Here is a 22,976-nt window from a genome sequence, read left to right as displayed (position 1 = left end):
AAAGCTGGGTAGTTCTCTAACATCGGTTAAAACTTCCGAAGAAAGAAAAACTTAGAAGCATAAGTGTATAAAATTAGAAATACTTTTGAATATTGTATTTGTTCTTTCATGCGAAAGTTGTATTTGATCGATAGATGGATTGCGAGCAGCAATAAAAGATCTGTTTCGTGTTTTACTTAAGAAATCAATGGTATTAAATGGGCTACGTTTTTTTTGGGCTACGTTAAGTTCTACACTTAAATGTCAATATGGAAGTATAAGTATAATTAAGTAACATATTCTCAGTAAACACTAGTTATTATTGTCACATTTTTAATATTTTTCTACTTGTAACTTTTAATTTTCTGAATCCTTTTGAGAAATGTTGAGTTTAGTTATTTGTTTTTGTAATATTACATTTGTTTGTGTTAATAAACAATGTGTTTAGTACAAACATAGAATTATTTTAAAATTATTTAAAAATGTATTAAATTACAAAAATACAAAAATATAACTGTAATTTAAACATCTTTAATACATTTTAGTTTAACCTAAAAAGAGAAAACAAATAAAAATATCCTTTCTAAATTCTGTAAAAAGTTTTAGATTGTTCTATATAAATTATAAAACTTGACAAAAACAAATAGTAAATGTAGGATGTATTTTGATAAAAAGAACGCTTCGTTGTTTATTAAAAACTAAAACCAAACATTTAACGTTTTTGAATGTTATAAAATAAGCTTAAAACTAGAATGATATAGAAACACTACATTTACACTTAAAGAAATGTTTTAACTATTCCATTAATTTCTATTGTTTTCTCGAAGTTTTATTAAGAGAAGTGAAATACATGTTATTAAAAATTTTCAAAATTATCCTTGTTTCTTGTTAATTTAACGTGGTTTGTAATCGATATCAATTAAAATCAAGATTTACAAAACTTGGATTATACTTTAAAGATTAATACATACTGTATACATACAGTATTTTCTCGTAAAAATAATATAATTTTATCAAAAATATTTTCTGTTAGGCAATATGATTTTTTACACTATCAACTTGAGAGCCTACAAGAAGACGGGTACAAAATGAAACCTACTTATAAGCGTACTTTAACATTAAGGTGTTATGGGTATGTGATCATTAACAATATTAATAACTTATTAACAACTAAAATGTTTCAAATTAAATTGCATAATACTAACAACTTGTAATAACATTGGAAAAATAAGTTGGTACTAGTTTTTTTTTACTAATGGTAAAAATCAAACATAATCTACATAGAATAATCTAAAATATTAACTGTTTTTATATTTAAAAGTATATCTTTAAATTAAACCAAAAAACTAAGGAATAACTTTTAAGAGTTTTTATTTTAGTTCTTTACTATTCTAATATTTTATTAACTACTTTTAACTACAAATACCAAAATTAAGTGAAATTAAAGTAGAAAATATGGAAAAATGTGTAATTGTTGAACTCGATGAATATCACTATTGCTTTTAGTGTATGTTTAAATGTATACTTGTTAAATGATTATTTAAAATAGATATCTTAAAAACAGCATGTAAAACTGAGAAATTTTGTTGCAGTACAATATTTCAATCGGATGGTCAGAGTAATTATCAATTTATTGATATATTTAGTTAGTTCACATGATTAGATTTTACTATTAAACCAAAATAATCAATACCTCTGTCACAACCTTCCTTTCGATGAAGTAAAGAAAATAAGTTAACAAGTACACACCAAAAATCTATCAAATTATAACTGCTATAATTTCAGAAATTTATCTAAATAAGCAACATTTTGAATTACACATAGCTTTGAATATTTTATTCAGAAAAATTTACAACGAAATACAGCAATTTTAATTTGAAATTTAAGAAGTTAACTAAGTTAATCATTTTAAAATAATATTTAAATGGTTTTAGTCTATAACAGGTTTTAGTTTTGTCATATAAAAAAAACAGCTTTTTAGCGACTATTTTACAAAGAAATTAAAAAAGTATACTGAGTTGCAGCTTTAATGAAAACAGCTGCTCTGGTTTCATTTAATAAACAACAATAAATTATCTATTGTTGTTATTATTGTTTCCGTCCTTATTAGCTTCCCTTTCCCTCTGCCTGCGGTTTTTGAACCAGTTCGAAATTTGGACTAGGGTCAAGCCTGTGTTTTCTGCCAGTATCTCCTTTTCGAGGTTAGTCGGGTAACTATTGGTGTTTGTGTAGAAGTACTTCAACACATGTCGTGATTTTTCCTGAATGTATAAAGCAATTACAAAAACAAAATTTAAAACTAACAAACGTTGTGAAAATTAATAGTAAAATATATACAGCATTATTATACTTTATAAACACAAAATATACAAAACAGTAAAGTAGCTTTCAAACATTATAGTTAAAAAAGTTAGCTCTTTTAGTTTTAACTCTTTAGAGGTAAATTTTAACTAACAGTATTTATATTTAAACTCTTTTTTAACCAATTTTTCAAACCTTGAAAGTGTTGCTGGTCTCTTCTCCGTCCCAGATGGTTTGAGGCAGGGGATTTCTTTTTCGAACTCGGAACTTTCCCACCCTCCCAATGTCCTTTCCCTTGGCCTGGTACTTTTCCTCGTAATGGGCGGCCTGCCACAGGTTCTGCAGCCTCTTATGATTCTTCGGGTGGAAGTTGAAAGTCTGGATAATGTTCTTCATCTCACTGTAAAGTTAGTAAAAATTATCTAGAGCTTTTTTTCGATGTTTAAAAATTGTTTTAGAACTAGTCTTCTTGGTCATTCTTCAAGTCTTATTGATATTATCATCTCAATATCACCTACATAAGATTTACAATATTTAGAACAACTTGAAGTAGAGGGTAGCTGTCAAATTTTCACGAGCGTCGAAATTGCACTAGGGGACAGAATTGCACGAAGCCACTTTTGCACTAAGGGATAAAATTGCACAAAGACACTTTTGTACGAGCAATCAATTTTCCACGGAGACATTTTTGAACGGGCTCATTTTTTTAATATATTTTTTTGTACAATTTAGTTTTTTTTCTTTTTGTTTACTGTTACTGTTACCCCTAACCCTTAACCTCGATCAGTAACTTTTACTTTTTGTTTTCTTTTGTATATATATTTTGTTTTGATTTTACACTCATGCAAAATTGACCCTTGGTGCAAACTTGTCTTCGTCTAGTTTTATCCCCTCATGCAAATGTGTCTTCATGCAAAAGTATCTTCTTACAATTTTTTTTTCGGGCAATTTAGTCACCTCATGAAATTTTGACCAGTTCACAAAAAAAAATGTTAACTATAAAAAACCAACAAAAATTCAAACCAACTTGAAATCACCCTCATGAAAAGAGCACAGAGCTCTTCCCTTCAGCACCGCTTCATTATTCTGCCACAAGTCCTGGTGGTGCTCTATGCAGCTTAGGAACAACTTGAGCTGCTCCACGCGGTTCTCCTGCTCCAAATGATCGCACACAGTCGTTAGGTGATCTTCCTTTATTTCGTTCCCCGAAGATTCAAAAAACTCTGGAGCCACAGGCTGCTGTATGTCCGCTGAAATTAAAGTAAAATTTATAGAAACTCTTTAAAGACATAAACTTGCACAATCTCGATTCATCTTATAAGTCGAAAAAAAATTTTTGTGTTTAAAAAGTTTTTTCAAATTATGTTATATCAACTTATATATTTGGTCTTATTGAAAAAATGCGCTCGAGCTGAATTTATAGTAGTTTTAAAACTATTATTCTTAAGGCAATAGGTTACCAGAACTAAACACTAAAAAACATTTAAAATATAAAACATACAGACCGCTAAATATAATTACTTATATATTTGTTAAAACCAAATTCATAAAAATAAAACTCACGCAGAGGTTTGTTTGAGTTGAAGTAGGCGTCGATGTCATTTGGGGGAATCCTCAATGGGTTCGCAAGCGGTTGATGATGGGGCTTCTTGGCTTCGTGATGCTTCTGGGGGTTGTGCATCCCTGATTGGCCATGGTTGGTGCCCATTATGGCCGGATTCTCGATCAGCTCTCCTTCCATGTTGACCATCTGGCTTGGTGTGAGGTTCTTTGCCATTTTTATTTGCTTTAAGTTATAATGACTATAATAATGTTTAAGTGTTTTTTAAAATTTATAAATGTATGTTGAAAAAGAAAAATAAATGTTAAATTAAACTATTTTAATACTTTATAAAAATTTGTAATTTGCTGTGATTAAGTTACACTTTTGTTTTAAGTATTTATCTTATTTTTAGTGACTTATTTTAGTATAATTCTATATATATTTTTTTAGAATTAACATAACAAGCAGTTTACATATTTTTAGGTCAAACTTTTATATATAAACTATATACTTTTTATATAAGCCTAAACTTTGCTTAAACTAGATGTTTGTAAAGAGCCTTATATCAAAATACTTTAAACTTAGCTAAATAATAAAGTTACTAAACAAGGTAACAAATAAGTATAAACTAAATATGATAGACTATAAAAGTCTCTAGCTTGAAAATGATAAAATGCTCACAGACAAACGTGAGCGAATATAATAATAATCAAACGTTCAGAAACACACGTTTATCTATACTACCACAGTTTAACGTTATGCAAAACTACAGGTACAACAATAAAACGTTAATCTAAAGCACTTTAAATGTGTAGAGATAGGAAGGTAACTAGAGGTGATTATTAGTACTATGATAAGTATTTGTAAGTAATCATAAGTTTTAGTAGTTAGTAGTTATTATGGCAAACATTTAACTATAACTTTACCAAAAAAAAAATAAATTAAGCATGTACGACAAAATAAAAAATAAAACAAGTAAGTTAAATTGAAAGGACGATTGAAAAATCATAAACTCTAACGTAATCATTAAATTAAGGTTAAATTGAATTTAAAACAGCTTGATCTAAAGTGGTGCATAAGGTAATGAGCTCGCGGCCTTGTGCCCTATACTAACGAAGGGTCTTTTTTGCACGAGAATAACAGAATAAATAAAATAAAAGATATATATATGTATATATAAAATTACCGAACAAGGGTAACGTTTAGAAGTAACAGTGTTAGTAAAATAATAAGAAAAGAAATAAAAGGAAAACAAATTAAAAATTAGTTAGTAAGAAAATTATAATAAAAAGCAAAACGAAACATTAATAAGAAAAAACATAGCACCGACCAAGTGCAAGGATTAGGGGTAACAATGATAGTATAGGTAAATGAATATAAAAAAAATTTAAAAATATATAAATAAAACACAAAAAATAAAGATAAATAAATAAAAATTTCAAGAAGAAAAAAAAAGAAGTTACCGACCGAAGGTAAGGTGTTAAAGTGATAGTAAAAAATTATAAATCTAATACATAAATAAATTAAAAATCAATTAATAATAAAACAAAACACAACTAAAAAATGAAATTTTGTGTGAAAGAGTTTTCGTGCGAAAGTGACCCCTTGTGCAAAAGTTATAACTTGTGTCACATTTGACACTCCCCTCTAAAGTTAGTTTTATTGAACGTAATAGAAAAAGAAAATTAAAGTTGATTAAATTCTTAAAAAAGATAATTAGTTTTTAAACTCTATTGCTTGCGTTTATTTTTATCTTTATTTATTTTAAGAGCAGTTTGATTTTTCTTTGCTCAACAAAAATAGCTAAAAAAGTAAAAGAAATTATCGAGAAAAATATCAGTTTAGTATTCTTTTTTTTTAAATAAGTTTTAATGTGTATAATCCATGCTTATGCCTTAGAAAATAATTATTAGGAACCATAAATAGATTATTTCATTTTTAACCTATCCCTTCCTTCAATTTTTAACAACTGTTTGTTTTTTCTGTCTAAATTTTAATAAGTATTTTAAAGATTGTAAGAAGGAAGCTTTTTATTTCTTATTTAGCAACTGATTTTTTTTTATTAGTCTAATCTTCAATACTATTTTAGTTTGTATGAAATTTTTTTTTTTTTTTTTTATCAAATTTTAGTCATAAACTTTAAAAGTGTAATTGTCAAAAGCCTGCTTTTTACAAAATGTTTTTAATATTCAAATAAATAAATCTTAAAGATCATAAATAAAAGCTTTTAAAAAGAAGGAAGAGGTAGATTTTGTATGAGAAAATGGACCTATAGAAATTTACATTTTAGGCATTTGAGACAAAAATTATTGCAAAACTGGTTGTATCTTTCAATAAGTTGATTTTTGTTCTACTTTATAAAAAGTTTTTTTTTATATAAAATGTTAGATTAAATCAAATCTATATTGATTAATTATGTCCCAGGAAAGCAAAGTCTGATTAAACTTTGTGTTTTACTTTTTATTTGAATTAAAAAATATTTTAAATTTTTATACAAATACTACATATATTAGGTAAGTATTTTATGTTAGATATTATCACCCCTGTATGTTGTTTTACAAACTTTATGCTAATTGTGACTAAATTTTTCTTTTTATTTTTTGATTCATCTTAAAAAAAATTAACTGATTTATGAAAAAATTTTTTGTTATATGACTTTAATAACCTTAAAATACTTACACTAGATTGGTTTTTAATACAAACTGTTGTTTTCTACCTTTATTTAAGTATTAACTTTAAGTTACTGTTTGTGCTAGTATAGGAAAGTCTAATGAAAACACAGTTTTTTTAAAGTAGCTACAGTTGTTATAAAAGGGTTATAATAAAATAAGTGTGCAATTTTTTTGTACTTGAACTGAAAATAATGTTTGCCGGTTTCGATATAACTTTCTTATCTGTTATTCTTGTGAATTTATTTTATTTTCCCTAAACCACGGGAGATTAAATACTTCATCCTGTTTCAATCTGTCTTATACTTCTTTTGAAAGCATTCTTCGTATCAGATCTTTGCACTCATCGCTTACTTCGACATCAAATATCGATTCGATCTTTCGACTTGTTGGGAGGGGAGTATACGAATCCTCTTGTGCCGCATTTGAAATTTAATATTGGGTTTTCTTCTTCTGGCCTGTAGATTGAGTGACCAAAATCTAACAACTTCAGCTCCTGCGTATTCAGATTGTAAAGATTATTATTTGGCTCATCCAGATGATAAACACCATATTTTTTAGTTAGTTTATCAGATTGACAACTAACTTGAAAACAAGTTTACATTTCTTCAATAGAATGTTCATCAGGTTGATTGATGGTAAAATCGTGCAAATATATTAAATAATCTTTTATGTAAACTTTAAAAAACAATTTCAATTTGAAAATAGTTGATATTTAATAGCGAAGAGCAAAGTCGCACACCGCGCGCTTTAGTGCTAGCCGAAGGAAGCAAATATATAATATTATAAGTAAAACCATTAGAAAAATTCGGAAAATTTTCAATTTCATCCTTATTTCCAAAAACTACAAAAAAGTTTAAAATATTTAAAAACTGCTTCGACTAAGCATTGAAACAAAATTACTTTATCAAAAAAAAATATTTGATTTTAGGAGGATTACCGTAAATTACTTTCTAGAACAGTTGTTAGGTTAAGTAAACTACTCAGTAAACTGAAAAAAAACACATTTAATTTCAAAATATTTTTAATTAAATAGCTAAGAGGAAGATCGCTTACCGCGCGCAAAGTGTGCTTTAGTGCAAACCGAATAAAGCAAATATATAAAATTATAAACATAGTCATTAGAAAAAGTTGAAAACTTCCAATTTAGTTCTTATTTCCAAGTACTACAAAAAAAAAATTTGAATATTTGAAAACTGCTTGTTAAACTAAGCATTTAAACAAAATTACTGTGTAAAAATGAAAAAATAATAATATTTGAGTTTTATATGTGTTATTATAAATTAGTTTATTAGAGTAGTTGTTGAATTAAGTATATCTATTCAGTTAACTATAATTATTATCCACTATAAAACATATAAAATCAATTTCTATTTGAAACAGTTTATATTAGATAGCTAAGAGCCAGGTCGCACATAACGCGTAAAGCGCGCTTTAGTACTAGCCGAAGTTAAAATAATAAATAATATTATGAGTAAAAACATTTCAAAAATCAATATATTTTTATCAAATTGCAAAAAAACTATTTTCGTTATTGAGGTTTCCGTCTTCATTAGCTGCCCTGTCCCTCTGCCTGCGGTTTTTGAACCAGTTTGATACTTGGGTCTTGGTCAGGCCAGTGTTTTCTGCCAGGTTTTTCTTTTCGAGGTTGGACGAGTAAGTGTTGGTGTTTGTGTAGAAGTACTTCAACATCACTCGACATTTTTTCTGGGTGTATAAAACAATTACAAAAAACAACATAAGCTAACAAACATTATATAAACTAAAATTTAAATACTTACAGCATAACTATAATTCATAAACACAAAAATACAAAACAGTAGTGTAGCTTTAAAAAATTTCGGTGAACATAAAAAATAAACAGCTATCGAAGCTTTAACTCTGTAAAAACATCCAATTTACATTTAACCAATACTATTTATATCTAAGTTTTCTTACTAGTTTTCGGACATTGAAAGTGTAACATGTCTCGTCTCCGTCCCAGATGGTTGGAGGCAGGGGATTTCTTTTTCGAACTCGGTACTTTCCCACCGACCAATGTCCTTCCCTTTGCCTAGTCCCTTTCCTCGTAGTGGGCGGCATTCCACAGGTTCTGCAGCCTCTTGTGGTTCTTTGGGTGAAATTTTGGATGATGTTTTTCACCTCACTATAAAGTTACCAAAAAAAAATTTCTAAGTAGTGCAGCCAGCGAGAAAATGTTTCCTGGGAAAATTGGCCCGCGAGTTACAGAAGGCTGCTGAGCCCTGCTATAGCTGAATAATAATAAAGTGGTTTAAGAGAAACGTGAGATGTTATATTTATAATAAGACGTTCAGAAACAACCGTTTATGTATACTACCATGGTTTCACTACTAAGCAGCTCTTCAGGTACAACAATAAAACGATGATCTAAAGCGCTTTATACATGTAGAGATAAAAGGGTAGTTAGAGGTGATTATTAACACTTTGATAAGTATTTATTAGTAGTTGTAGTTGTTAGGAGAAAAATTTAATTAAAATACAACTAAATTAAGCTTTTACGAAGAAGTAAAAATAAAATAACTTAAATAAAAGGTTAGTTTAAAAAACATAAACTATATTAATAATTAAAAAAAGATTAAATTGAACTAAAAATGGAACAAGTGAGGCACAGGGCAGCGAGCTCTGTTCGCTGGTTCAAAAATCTTTCTCTGTTAGACTCTGCAATTCTTCCCAGTTTACAAATATTACACGCTTCTGGTTTATAGGGGAGGTTAGTTTGCATGTAGTTATATACTTGATAGTCCAAGAGGTACTAATGTGATTAAGTTGTTTTTTCTTTATATATAACGACAACGTTGTTTGGGTAATTTCTTAAGGCTTCAGGCTGGATTTGTGCTGGTGGTATCTGGTCTTAAGAATACACCAGTGATGTATTCTTTAGTTACTTGTATTTTGTGCTTTTTATATTCGGTTTTTGGTACAAAAGTAAATAAAATTATGTTTTAACTACAAACAATTTTTTATTAAATACTTTTTAAACCAAAGTAAAATAGATTTAGTTTTTTTGAAATAAAAATGTTTTCACATTGTCCTAGACAATATATTAAACTGTATCTTTGGTGTATTACTCGATAATTGAAAGGGTATTTTGTACACCAGGTCCTTTTTAAGCGCTTTTTGGGAAAGTATATTTAAAAGTCATTTTGAGCTGGAAATATCTAAAAAAAAAATCCTTGTCAACAAATATTTTAAAGCTTTTTTTAGATTTTTTTACGTATACGATCATATTAAAACCACTTTACCTAACCACGTTAAAAGTTTATTAAAATATAAAACTTTGACAATTGAAAATTAAAAATCAATTAAAAAAGTATTTTTTGCTGACTGAGCAAATTTCTCATTTCAGACTGACTTATATTTATAGGCCGATTTTTTTCGTTTAATAAACTTATTAAAAAAAAAAAACTAAAGTCTATGTAGAAAACTTAATGGTTTTTAGACGTTTAATTATTTTATAAATTTAAATATTTTAAAATATTAGACTAAACTATAGTTATAAACAGTTTTATAGTATTTTCTATGTGTATGGTTAAAACATTGTTATTTAGAGAAAGCTTTTTTTAAATGTTAAGTAACTAGTAGTCCATTTTTTACTTTTGATAAACAAAAAATATTCACTGATAAGGAATTTCAAATCAAGTTTGCGTTTAAAAGTAAAATAACAAAATGACATTGATTAAGCTTTGAATGGTATTAAACTATTTTTAAATCTTTTATAGTTCCTAAAAAATATTAAACAAATACTTTTTTCCGACCCTATAATTCAATTGCAAGGTTTTTCTCTTATTTTATTATTAGCTAAGCTAACATATACTTTGAGTATATTTTTTTTTAAGTTCTAACTAAATTAAGTCAAAACACGACAATTCGATTAAATATAAAATTTATGTGCAAATAAGATTATAACTGTAACTATTAACCTTTTAACAACCTAACGGCATTAAATATCTTCTTACAATTCTAATACGTTTAAAGATCTGTGATCAATAGTACCAAACCAAGTAATGTATAAAACTATTAAAAATATAGTTTAGAAATTTTTAATTGATTGCAAAATTAAATTTTAGGATTTCAATGCTTAAGTATTATAATATATGCCTTTTAATTTAGGCAACAGGTTTTAAGTTTTAATGAACTCATGAATGCATTTCTTATTATTTTCTAATTTAACAAATTTATTAAGTTGATTTATTATAACAAAACCAGCTATTTATAATCTGATCGTTAAGTGAGTTTCATTGTTTTGGAATTTTTTTAATAAAAAGTTTATAGACATATGTTCTCAACATTTAATAAGTAAATTGCTCTTTGTAATTAATTAAGTAATTTCTCATCTACAAGTTTTTTATCCACGATTTGATCATCCTGGCTTTCTGTTGATGACATCTGTTTGTGACAAATTAAACCATTTGTTATATCATAGTAAGTTTTAATATACGTTATTAATAAAAACACATTGATAAAAGTTATCAATTTTAACATAAAATGATTGACTTATGTTTTGATATTATTTTGAATATAAAATACACTGCATTTAAATTAAAGTTTTTTTTTCATTTTTATATATCAGAGCCTGTATATATAATTGTTTTTTTTAATAGATTTATTATACTCTATGCTTAATTATTTCCAGGTAAAAGTGATACATAATTACTTGTAATTTTTGATACTAAAAAAATGTTCAAGGTATTTCTTAATAAGAAAAACCTTATACCATAGTACTGTTACGTTTATTGACTTATATTTAAACATATTTGTAGCTTAGTTGCACAAATTGTTTGTAATTTTATAACTTTTAAAACTTAATACTGGTGTTACTGAAACTCAAATTAACAAAACATCATATTAGCAGCATAATTATTGTCAGCATGAGTTCTAAAAACAAACTGTTGCCCGTTTATGTACCACAAGTTTTGTATGAAAACAGGTATTGCAACCAAAAAGAATTCACTGTTCTGGTTTGTGAGGACAAAACAGAAGTGATGAGCAAAAGAATCAAGTTTTAGATGTCTAATTTCCTACTTTTGAAGTTACGGAGTTTCATTCTATGGCAAAACGTCATATTCTACTTAAAGTAACTACTTTCGACTCAAAAATATTTGCTATTGCTGATAGTTTAACTAGTTGTAAAAAGCTGGGTAGTTCTCTAACATCGGTTAAAACTTCCGAAGAAAGAAAAACTTAGAAGCATAAGTGTATAAAATTAGAAATACTTTTGAATATTGTATTTGTTCTTTCATGCGAAAGTTGTATTTGATCGATAGATGGATTGCGAGCAGCAATAAAAGTCCTGTTTCGTGTTTTACTTAAGAAATCAATGGTATTAAATGGAACCGAATAGCAGATTTAAATGTAGCGAGAGATGTTGCTGATTGAATAGTTTTTGAAGGTAAATTTTTTATTACGGGAGGTGACAAATACTATGATTAATTGTAATCAGTTGAAGCATATGATTATTATTATAACAAATGGATTTCTATACCTGAAATAATTAAAAAAAAGAAGTTATTATGATGCAGTTAATTTGGGTAAAAAAATTTTTTATTGGTTGATATAACATTACTAGTTGTGAAATATTTGAAAATTGTTCGAAAACGTTTACAAAAATAAAGTCTGGTTTATACTATATTTAGAAAATATTGTTTACATTTATGATGGTGTTGAGATAAAAATGGTCAAATGTTGAATGAGATTTTACTAAAAATAATTTTTTTTCGGGCTACGATAAGTTTTACACTTAAATGTTAATATGGAAGTATAAGTACAATTAAGTAACATATTCTCAGTCAACACTAGTTATTATTGTCACATTTTTAATATTTTTCTACTTGTAAGTTTAATTTTTTGAATCCTTATAAGAAATGTAGAGTTTAGTTATTTGTTTTTGTTATATTAGATTTGTTCGTGTGAATAAACAATGTGTTTAGCACAAACATAGAATTATTTAAAAATTATTTAAAAATGTATTAAATGACAAAAATACAAAAATATAACTGTAATTTAAACATCTTTAATACATTTTAATTTAACCTAAAAAGAGAAAATAAATAAAACTATCCTTTCTAAATTATGTAAAAAGTTTTAGATTGTTCTAAATAAATTATAAAACTTGACAAAAACAAATAGTAAATGTAGGATGTATTTTGATAAAAAGAACGCTTCGTTGTTTATTAAAAACTAAAACCAAACATTTAACGTTTTTGAATGTTATAAAATAAGCTTAAAACTAGAGTGATATAGAAACACAACATTTACACTAGAAGAAATGTTTTAACTATTCCATTAATTTCTATTGTTTTCTCGAAGTTTTATTAAGAGAAGTGAAATACATGTTATTAAAAATCTTCAAAATTATTCATTTTTCTTTTTAATCTAACGTGGTTTGTTATTTATATCAATTAAAATCAAGATTTACAAAACTTGGATTATACTTTAAAGATTAATACATACTGTATACATACAGTATTTTCTCGTAAAAATAGTATAAGTTTATCAAAAATACTTTCTATATATAAATAGGCAATATAATTTTTTACACTATCAACTTGAGAGCCTACAAGAAGACGGGTACAAAATAAAACCTACTTATAAGCGTACTTTAACATTAAGGTGTTATGGGTATTTGATCATTAACAATATTAATAACTTATTAACAACTAAAATGTTTCAAATTAAATTGCATAATACTAACAACTTGTAACAACATTAAAAAAATTAGTTGGTACTAGTTTTTTTACTAATGGTATAAGTCCATCAAACATAATCTACATAGAATAATCTAAAATATTAACTGTTTTTATATTAAAAAGTATATCTTTAAATTAAACCAAAAAACTAAGGAATAGTTTTTAAGAGTTTTTATTTTAGTTTTTAGTATTCTAATATTTAATTAACTACTTTTAACTACAAATACCAAAATTAAGTGAAATTGAAGTAGAAAATATGGAAAAATGTGTAATTGTTGAACTCTATGAATATCACTTTTGCTTTTAGTGTATGTTTAAATGTATACTCTTCAAATTATTATTTTAAATAGATATTTTAAAAACAGCATGTAAAACTGAGAAATTTCGTTGAAGTACAATATTTTAATCGGATGGTAAGAGTAATTATCAATTTATTGATATATTTAGTTAGTTCACATGATTAGATTTTACTATTAAACCAAAATAATCAATACCTCTGTCATATTTAACCTTCCTTTCGATGAAGTAAAGAAAATATGTTAACAAGTACACACGAATAATCTATCAAATTATAACTGCTATAATTTCAGAAATTTAACTAAATGAGCAACATTTTAAAGTACACATAGCTTTGAATATTTTATTCAGAAAAATTTACAACGAAAAACAGCGATTTTAATTTGAAATTTAAGATGTTAAGTAAATTAATCTTTTTAAAATTAGATTTAAACGATTTTCAATATTTATATTAAAAATAAATTTTTGTTTTGCCATATAAAAAAAAACAAGATTTTTTTAAAATAAGTATACTGAGTTGCAGCTTAAATTGAAACAGTTGCTCTGGTTTCATTTAATAAACAACAATAAACTATCTATTGTTTTTATTATTGTTTCCGTCCTTATTAGCTTCCCTTTCCCTATGCCTGCGGTTTTTGAACCAGTTTGAAACTTGGACTAGGGTCAAACCTGTGTTTTCTGCCAGGTTTTCCATTTCGAGGTTAGTCGGGTAAGTATTGATGTTTGTGTAGAAGTACTTCAACACATCTCGTGATTTTTCCTGGATGTGTAAAGCAATTACAAAAATGAAATTTAAAACTAGCAAACGTTGTGAAAGTTAAAAGGTAAATACATACAGCATATTAATACTTCATAAACACAAAGTATACAAAACAGTAATGTAGCTTTTAAACATTTTAGTTAAAAAATCTATCTCTTTTAGATTTAACTCTTTAGAGGTAAATTTTAACTAACAAATTTTTTTTTAAAGCTCTTTTTTTACCAGTTTTCAAACCTTGATAGTGTAGTTGATCTCTTCTCCGTCCCAGATGGTTGGAGGCAGGGGATTTCTTTGTCGAACTCGGTACTTTCCCACTGCCCCAATGTCCTTTCCCTTGGCCTGGTACTTTTCCTCGTAGTGGGCGGCATTCCACAGGTTCTGCAGCCTCTTGTGGTTCTTTGGGTGGAAGTTGAAGCTCTTGATAATGTTTTTCATCTCACTGTAAAGTTAGTAAAAAATTATTTGTTTAGAACATCTTTTTCAATGTTTAAAAATTGTTTTAGAACTAGTCTTCTTGGTCATTCTTCAAGTCTTATTGATACTATCATCTGAATATCACCTACATGTAAGATTTAAAAAATTTTAGACAACTTGAAATAGAAGGTTGCTGTAAAATTTGCACGAGCGTCGAAATTGCACTAAGGGACAGAATTGCACGAAGCCACTTTTGCACTAAGGGATAAAATTGCACAAAGAAACTTTTTGCACAAGCAAACAATTTTCCACGGAGACATTTTTAAACGGGCTCATTTTTTTAATAAATTTAGTGTACAATTTAGTTTTTTTTTTCTTTTTGTTACTGTTACTGTTACCCCTAACCCTTAACCTCGATCAGTAACTTTCACTTTGTGTTTTTTTTTGTTTATAAATTTTTTTTGTTTTTGTTTTTACACTCGTGCAAAATTGACCCTTGGTGCAAACTTGTCTTCGTCCAATTTTATTCCCTCATGCAAATTTGTCTTCATGCAAAAGTATCTTCTTACAATTTTGTCTTCGGGCAATTTAGTCACCTCATGCAATTTTGACCAGTTCACAAAAATACATGTAAACTATAAAAAACCAACAAAAATTCAAACCAACTTGAAATCACCCTCATGAAAAGAGCACAGAGCTCTTCCCTTCAGCACCGCTTCATTGTTCTGCCACAAGTCCTGGTTGTGCTCTATGCAGCTTAGGAACAACTTGAGCTGCTCCACGCGGTTCTCCTGCTCCAAATGATCGCACACAGTCGTCAGGTGATCTTCCTTTATTTCGTTTTCCGAAGATTCAAAAAACTCTGGAGCCACAGGCTGCTGTATGTCCGCTGAAATTAAAGTAAAAATTATAAAAACTCTTTAAAGACATAAACTTGCACAATCTCGATACATCTTATAAGTACAAAAAAATATTTTGTGGTTAATAAATATTTTTAATTTATGTTATATCAACTTATATATTTGGTCTAATTGAAAAAATGCGCTTGAGCTGGATTCATAGTAGTTTTAGAACTACTAATCTTAAGGCAATAGGTTACCAGAACTAAACACTAAAAAACATTTTAAAAATAAAACATACAGACCGCTAAATATAATTACTTATATATTTGTTAAAACCAAATTCATAAAAATAAAACTCACGCAGAGGTTTGTTTGAGTTGAAGTAGGCGTCGATGTCATTTGGGGGAGTCCTCAATGGGTTCGCAAGCGGCTGATGATGGGGCTTCTTGGCTTCGTGATGCTTCTGGAGGTTGTGCATCCCTGATTGGCCATGGTTGGTGCCCATTATGGCCGGATTCTCGATCGGCCCTCCTTTCATGTTGACCATCTGGCTTGGTGTAAGGTTCTTTGTCATTTTTGATTGCTTTAAGTTATAATGACTATAATAATGTTTAAGTGTTCTTTTAAATTTATAAATGTATGTTGAAAACAGAAAAATAAATTTTTAAATTAAAGTATTCTAATACTTTATAAAAATTTATAATTAGCTGTGATTAAGTTACACTTTTGATTTAAGTGTTTATCTAATTTTTTGTGACTTTTTTAATATAATTCTGTATATATTTTATAGAATTAACATAACAAGCAGTTTACATGTTATTAGGTCAAACTTTTATATATAAACTATATACTTTTTATATAAGCCTAAACTTTGCTTAAACTAGATGTTTGTAAAGAGCCTTATATCAAAATACTTTAAACTTAGCTAAATAATAAAGTTACTAAACAAGGTAACAAATAAGTATAAACTAAATATGATAGACTATAAAAGTCTCTAGCTGGATAATGATAAAATGCTCACAGACAAACGTGAGCGATTATAATACTAATAAGACGTTCAGAAACAAACGTTTATCTATACTACCACAGTTTAACTGTTATGCAAAACTACAGGTACAACAATAAAACGTTAATCTAAAGCACTTTAAATGTGTAGAGATTTAAAGGTAACTAGAGCTGATTATTAGTACTATGATAAGTGTTTGTAAGTATTTATAAATTTTAGTAGTTAGTAGTTATTATGGCAAAAATTTAACTTTAAATAAATTAAGCATGTACGACAAAATTTAAAAAAACAAATAAGTTAAATTAAAAAAACGATTGAAAAATCATAAACTATAACGTAACCATTAAATTAAGGTTAAATTGAATTTAAAACAGTTTGATCTAAAGTGGGTGCATAAGGTAATGAGCTCGCGGCCTTAAGCCCTATACTAAAGAAGGGTCTTTTTTGCACGAGAATAACAGAATAAATAAAATAAAATAAAAATATATATATATATATAAAATTACCGACCATGGGTAACGTTTAAAAGTAACAGTGTTAGTAAAATAATAAGAAAAGAAATAAAAGGAAACCAAATTGAAATTAGTTAGTAAGAAAATTATAATAAAAAGCAAAACGATACATTAATAAGAAAAAACATAACACCGACCAAGTGCAAGGATTAGGGGTAACAATGATATTATAGGTAAATGAATAAAAAAAAAACTCAAAAATATATGAATAAAACACAAAAAATAAAGATAAATAAATGAAAAATTCAAGAAGAAAAAAAAAGAAGTTACCAACCGAAGGTAAGGTGTTAAAGTGATAGTAAAAAATTATAAATTTAATACATAAATTAATTAAAAAATCAATTAATCAGAAAACTAAACACTACTAAAAAATGAAACAAAAAAATCATTTTGTGTGAAAGAGTTTTCGTGCGAAAGTGACCCTTTGTGCAAAAGTTATAACTTGTGTCACATTTGACACTCCCCTCTAAAGTTAGTTTTATTTAACGTAATAGAAAAAGAAAATTAAAGTTGATTAAATTCTTAAAAAGATAATTAGTTTTTAAACTCTATTGCTTGCGTTTATTTTTATCTTTATTTATTTTAAGAGCAGTTTGATTTTTTCTTTGCTAAACAAAAATAACTAAAAAAGTAAAAGAAATTATCGAGATAAATATCACTTTAGTATTCTTTTTTTTTAAATAAGTTTTAATGTGTATAATCCATGCTTATGCCTTAGAAAATAATTATTAGGAACCATTAATAGATTATTTCATTATTAACCTATCCCTTCCTTCAATTTTTAACAACTGTTTGTTTTTTCTGTCTAAATTTTAATAAATATTTTAAAAATTGTAAGAATGAAGCTTTTTATTTCTTATTTAGCAACTGTTTTACTTTTTTTATTAGTCTAATCTTCAATACATTTTAAATTTGTATGAATAAATTTTTCTTTTAACAATTTGTTTTTTTCTTGAAAAAGAAATCGATTTAATCAAATTTTAGTCATAAACTTTAAAAAAGTAATTTTCAAAAGCCTGCTTTCTAAAAATTTTTTACAATATTTAAATAAATTAGTCCTAAAGATCATAAATAAAAGCTTTTAAAAAGAAGGAAGAGGTAGATTTTGTATGAGAAAATGGACCTATAAAAATTTACATTTCAGGCATTTGAGACAAAATTATTACAAAACTGGTTGTATCTTTAAATAAGTTGATTTTTGTTCTACTTTATAAAAAGTTTATTTTTTCATCTAAAATGTTAGATTAAATCAAATCTATAATATTTAATTATGTCCCAAGAAAGCAAAGTCTGAATAAACTTTGTGTTTTACTTTTTATTTGAATTAAAAAATATTTTAAGTTTTTATACAAATACTACATATATTAGATAAGTATTTTATGTTAGATATTATCACCCCTGTATGTTGTTTTACAAATTTTATGCTAATTGTGACTAAATTTTTCTTTTTATTTTTTGATTCATCTAAAAAAATTCAGCTGATTTATGAAAATATTTTTTGTTTCATTACTTTAATAACCTTGAAAATACTTACACTAGATTTGGTTTTAATACAAACTGTTGTTTTCTACCTTTATTCAAGTATTAACTTTAAGTTACTGTTTGTGCTAGTATAGGAAAGTCTAATGAAAATACAATTTTTTTTAAAGTAGCTATAGTTGTTATAAAAGGGTTTTAATAAAATAAGTGTAGTAACTAATTATAGTTTAATAAACAACAAAAAAAAATGCTCAAATTATTTAGTCCTATGACCTGGTGCACACCACGGATACCTTTTAACGTCTTGACGAGGACAGTATTAAAGGTCTGTTAAAAACAATTTAGCTTCAATTATAATCTTAAGTTTTTTTTGCAAAATAAATTATAAAATCCGCTAGGTAGCGGTAGAAAGCGAACATTTAAAAATCTTGAAAATTTTTGAATGACCTTTTAAGTAATGTTTTTAAACGAGTTTAAAATGTTGTTTTATGTATTATAATAACATAAGTCAGTAAATTAAACTTTTTAAGTCTTTACATAACAATTTATACACTTTTATGTCTACAAGGTATAGTAAGTTTTCAAAAAGAAAATGTTTAATCTTTAATTTAATTTTTAATAGTCAAAATTTATAATTTTTAAATACTTCATAATTATTAATATAACTAATGATACTAATTGATTTTTTTATGAATAAAGTGTTTTATGAGAAACTTTTATTAATTTACAAACATTTACTTTTTCAATTAATTTTATTTCATTATAATAAATTACATTATTTTCGTTTTTAATTTATGACATATTACGATAAGTACTTCTTTGTTTATTATATAGTTTATACAGATTTATTGATTTATTTAAGCACTGACGAGGTCTTTGACCGAATCTTAGTTTGTAAAACAAATTCTTGAAAGAATAAATTCATAGATGTATTAAAATTGATTTAAAACAGACTTATTTTTAACTGTAAATCTTAAATTACTTTAAAAAGATTGATTTTGGTAATATGGGAAAAAAAAACAATTCAGTTTTTATCAATATTTGAAATAAGGTTTTAGATTCGAAATGATACTACTAACTAAACGGTTTAATAGCAACATATCAACCTACAGATCTAATTAAAACATCGTTTCAGCTACTTTATTAAGTTTTTTTTAATAGTTTATCTACATCTTTATTTCAAAATTAATTTGTTGTTATTATTACTTTAAAGCAAGTTACAAATTTATTAAAACGGAGTTAATTTATATTTCTAAAAATTAAACAAATTTTTGAATTAGTTATTTTGTTGTTCTAAAATTATAGGTGGTTTTAGTAAAACCATTGAAATTTTTGAAAACTATAGTTTTATAACCACAAATAATTAGAACCACTCAGCCTAAAACATACTCTAGAAAATTTTCATCAAAAAACTATGTAAAAGCAAAGTATAAATATGTAGTTGTAAAAAAAAAAGCACAAAATAGCTTTTTATTTACAGTATCTAAAAGTAGTAGCAATGATATTCAATATTCATAAAGCTTCTAAACCATTTAAGGTTTGCATTATAAAGCTTTCGATTGATAATATGCAAGATGTGTGTGGGAAACAGAATGCTGTAGATAAGCGACCTTGTAGTACTTAAACCGTTATTACCAGGTATCGAAATTCCGTTTAGAGGTTTCGTCGGCGCTTTATTAGCTCACAGTCGTGAGAAATTGTTTAGTGTTTGTTTCATTTCAACTTGCTCTTTTAGACCACAAACTTAGGATACTAAGTAATAAAGGTCATTTTGGATTTTTTTATTAAGTTTAATGCAAATAACTTTAAAATTAAAACATTAGTTAGTACTTTAAAGTTTAAAGCAAAAAAAAGGGGTTAATTTTGTCTTTGTAATATAAAATCACCCTAGTTAATGTTATAAGTAAAGCTAAAAACGAAATTTGGTTTAAGTTAAGCTTAATATCTTACAAACTTAAATCTACTTTGCCTTTTAGAATTTAAAAAAATTATTATCCAACAAAATTAAATTGAGAGTTACATGCATCTACTACTGACTTCATTTAGTTAAAATAATCTTATTTTTATTAAAACAATTTTTATAATTACTTTAGCAAACTTTGAATTGACTGTTGACTTAATTTAAAGTTGATGAGACTACTTGGACTTTTTATTGTCATAGTTTAAATTAAAAAAAAATAGTTTAAAGTTAAGTAAAAATAAAAAAGCGTAACTATTAAAGTTATTCTTAGTAATTTTTACATCTACAAAAAAGAATACCTATACCTAGAAATTGTTTAAAAATAAACCTTTACAAAACTTTAATCTCTATTATGGTTTAGAAGTTGGATAAACATGAATAACTATCTTTCACAGTCAAATGATTTATTAACTTAATTTAACATATAACTACTGTTTCAAGTCATTTTAATTCTAAACAAAAGGTTTAAAACACTTTAATGCTTTATTTTATAAAAACAATATACATTTACTTACCAGAGTTCATTTTTAAAGGTCAAAACATTTTAGGGTGCAATTTAAAAAAGTGCTGCTTATTATTTAAATAAACGGAGTCACGCCCTACAGAATCGCTTCGTATTTGTGACGTCACAATTGCTATAATTCGATTGTCACGTCACGAACAGTTCAAAAGCAAAAATTGCAGGACAAATTGCTTCCGTTGAAGTTTAAATCACTAAGAACTTAGGCTTAAGATTACATCTTTTGATGTGACAAATTTGCGTTTTAGAATAAATTGTTTGATTGATTTGTTATGTAATTGTTATTTCACCTAAGATAGAATTACTAAATATGAGACGATAAAAGTATAAATTAAAGATAATTCATAAAAAACCATTAATGAAGTTTGAGCAACTACACAGTTTTAAACTGTTGATATATTGTGATTTTACAATTTTTAAAAGTGATGAAAAATTTTAGTTAACACGACTAACTTTACCTTAATAGGATTACTTAAAACTAAATCATTTTCTGATATTTAAATTAATTTTAACTTTCAACATTTGTGATAAATTTTGTTATTTCCAAATAAAAACTTATACAATAGAAAACTACTGTAACTGTTAAAATAGGTAATGTAAAGCAAGTACGTTATTGAAACTGGTTAAATAACTAAAAACACAAACTTAAATTAAAACAAAACCAAAAGACTTAAAAATTAAAATTTAAATAAATTTAAAACTCTAATTAAAAAAAAATGAAAGAGTGGCTGTCAGCTTTAGTCAAGTCTCTCTGACACACTGTTAATGGTTTTAATTAAGATCCTTAGTTGAAAATTTCTTCTATGTTTTCCTAAACTCTTTTGTACAAATGTAAATTTATGAACAAAATTCAGCTTAAATTTTACTGTAGTATCGTTTTAACAACAGTATCTTAAATTTTAGAAAATATTATTAGTATCTAATAAATGTTCTGTCTTATGTTTATAAGTTTGCATATTCTATATTTAAACTTTTATTTTTACTAAAACAGCTGAGAATTAAGTAAAAAAGGATTTAATTAAGAATTGCATTTCAGATAAGTACAAAGTTTAAGTCACTCAATATGAACTAGCGGCTTTATAATCAAAAAAGTTCTACAATTTAAAATAAATTGAGAGTTTGATTACTTGAAGTACTTAATAACAAAACTGAGCTATTTTTGCATTGTTTTTGATAACAAAATTTTTTAAAGTGTTTTTTTAAATATCCAACTGTTTTAAATATTTTTTTTATTTTAAAGTTCCCTAAATCAGAAAAAAAACCTTTACTAACAAATGCATGTAAAGCATTTTAATCAGTCAAAAAAGGTAATGCAAAAATAGTTAGTTTAACTTAAAGTATTTTTTTTTATATTAAGCCAATTTGAAAAATACCGCAAAAGTATAACTTTTTAAAAAAATTTAAGTATTTAAAAGAATATTTCAAATCTAAATAATTATAAAGAAACCTAAAATGCTTTTTGAAAGTTTTATTTTATTTATAACAAGTTAAAACTTATCTAGCATTTTGAAAAACTTAACTGTACAACTAACCGATAATAAAGTTAAGAAGAAAGAGGCTTCGCTTATTACAAAGCAACAATTTGGGGCATAATTTTGAAAACTTTAATTTTTTAAGCACTGTCTGGTGACAAATTAAAGCAATTTTAAATTAGCGGCCACTTCATAACCGCACAATTCAATTTCAATAAAATTTCTTTAACGAGCCGAAGTTGCGTTCACGTGACTTATATGACGTCACAATTTGTCGTCGGAAGCGTTCGATTTTACAACATAGAGTCGAAGTGTGGATTTCCTGTTAATTGATATCCGGACAGCTGTAATTTCATAACTTTTTAGTAATATTACATGCGCAGTTATTATTGTAAAATTAGTGATTACGAGCTTATGGCTAATGGAGTAACAGTTTTGTAAAGTTTACAAGAAGTTGTCGGAAATAGAATTGGCTCGTAGTTTATTGTTTTTGCATCATTGTGCTTGAATTTTTG

The 22,976-nt window shown here is 26.3% G+C and overlaps 1 protein-coding gene across 1 annotated transcript; it reads right to left on the bottom strand.

Annotated features, from left to right (window-relative positions):
* Window positions 1–6,842: 6,842 nt before the first annotated feature.
* Window positions 6,843–13,702, bottom strand: LOC145836488 (homeobox protein six1a-like). Its single transcript, XM_082944285.1, is given in 5 exon segments — window positions 6,843–6,988; window positions 8,016–8,199; window positions 8,443–8,527; window positions 8,529–8,602; window positions 13,694–13,702. Coding segments are annotated over 5 exon segments (498 nt in total).
* Window positions 13,703–22,976: the final 9,274 nt, after the last annotated feature.

This window comes from Thalia democratica, chromosome 5, assembly GCF_965202585.1.
Source record: "Thalia democratica chromosome 5, ktThaDemo2.hap1.1, whole genome shotgun sequence".
NCBI classification, from domain to species: domain Eukaryota; kingdom Metazoa; phylum Chordata; class Thaliacea; order Salpida; family Salpidae; genus Thalia; species Thalia democratica.
Note: the sequence above shows the minus strand (reverse complement) of the source record. Positions and strands in the feature narration are given on the sequence as shown.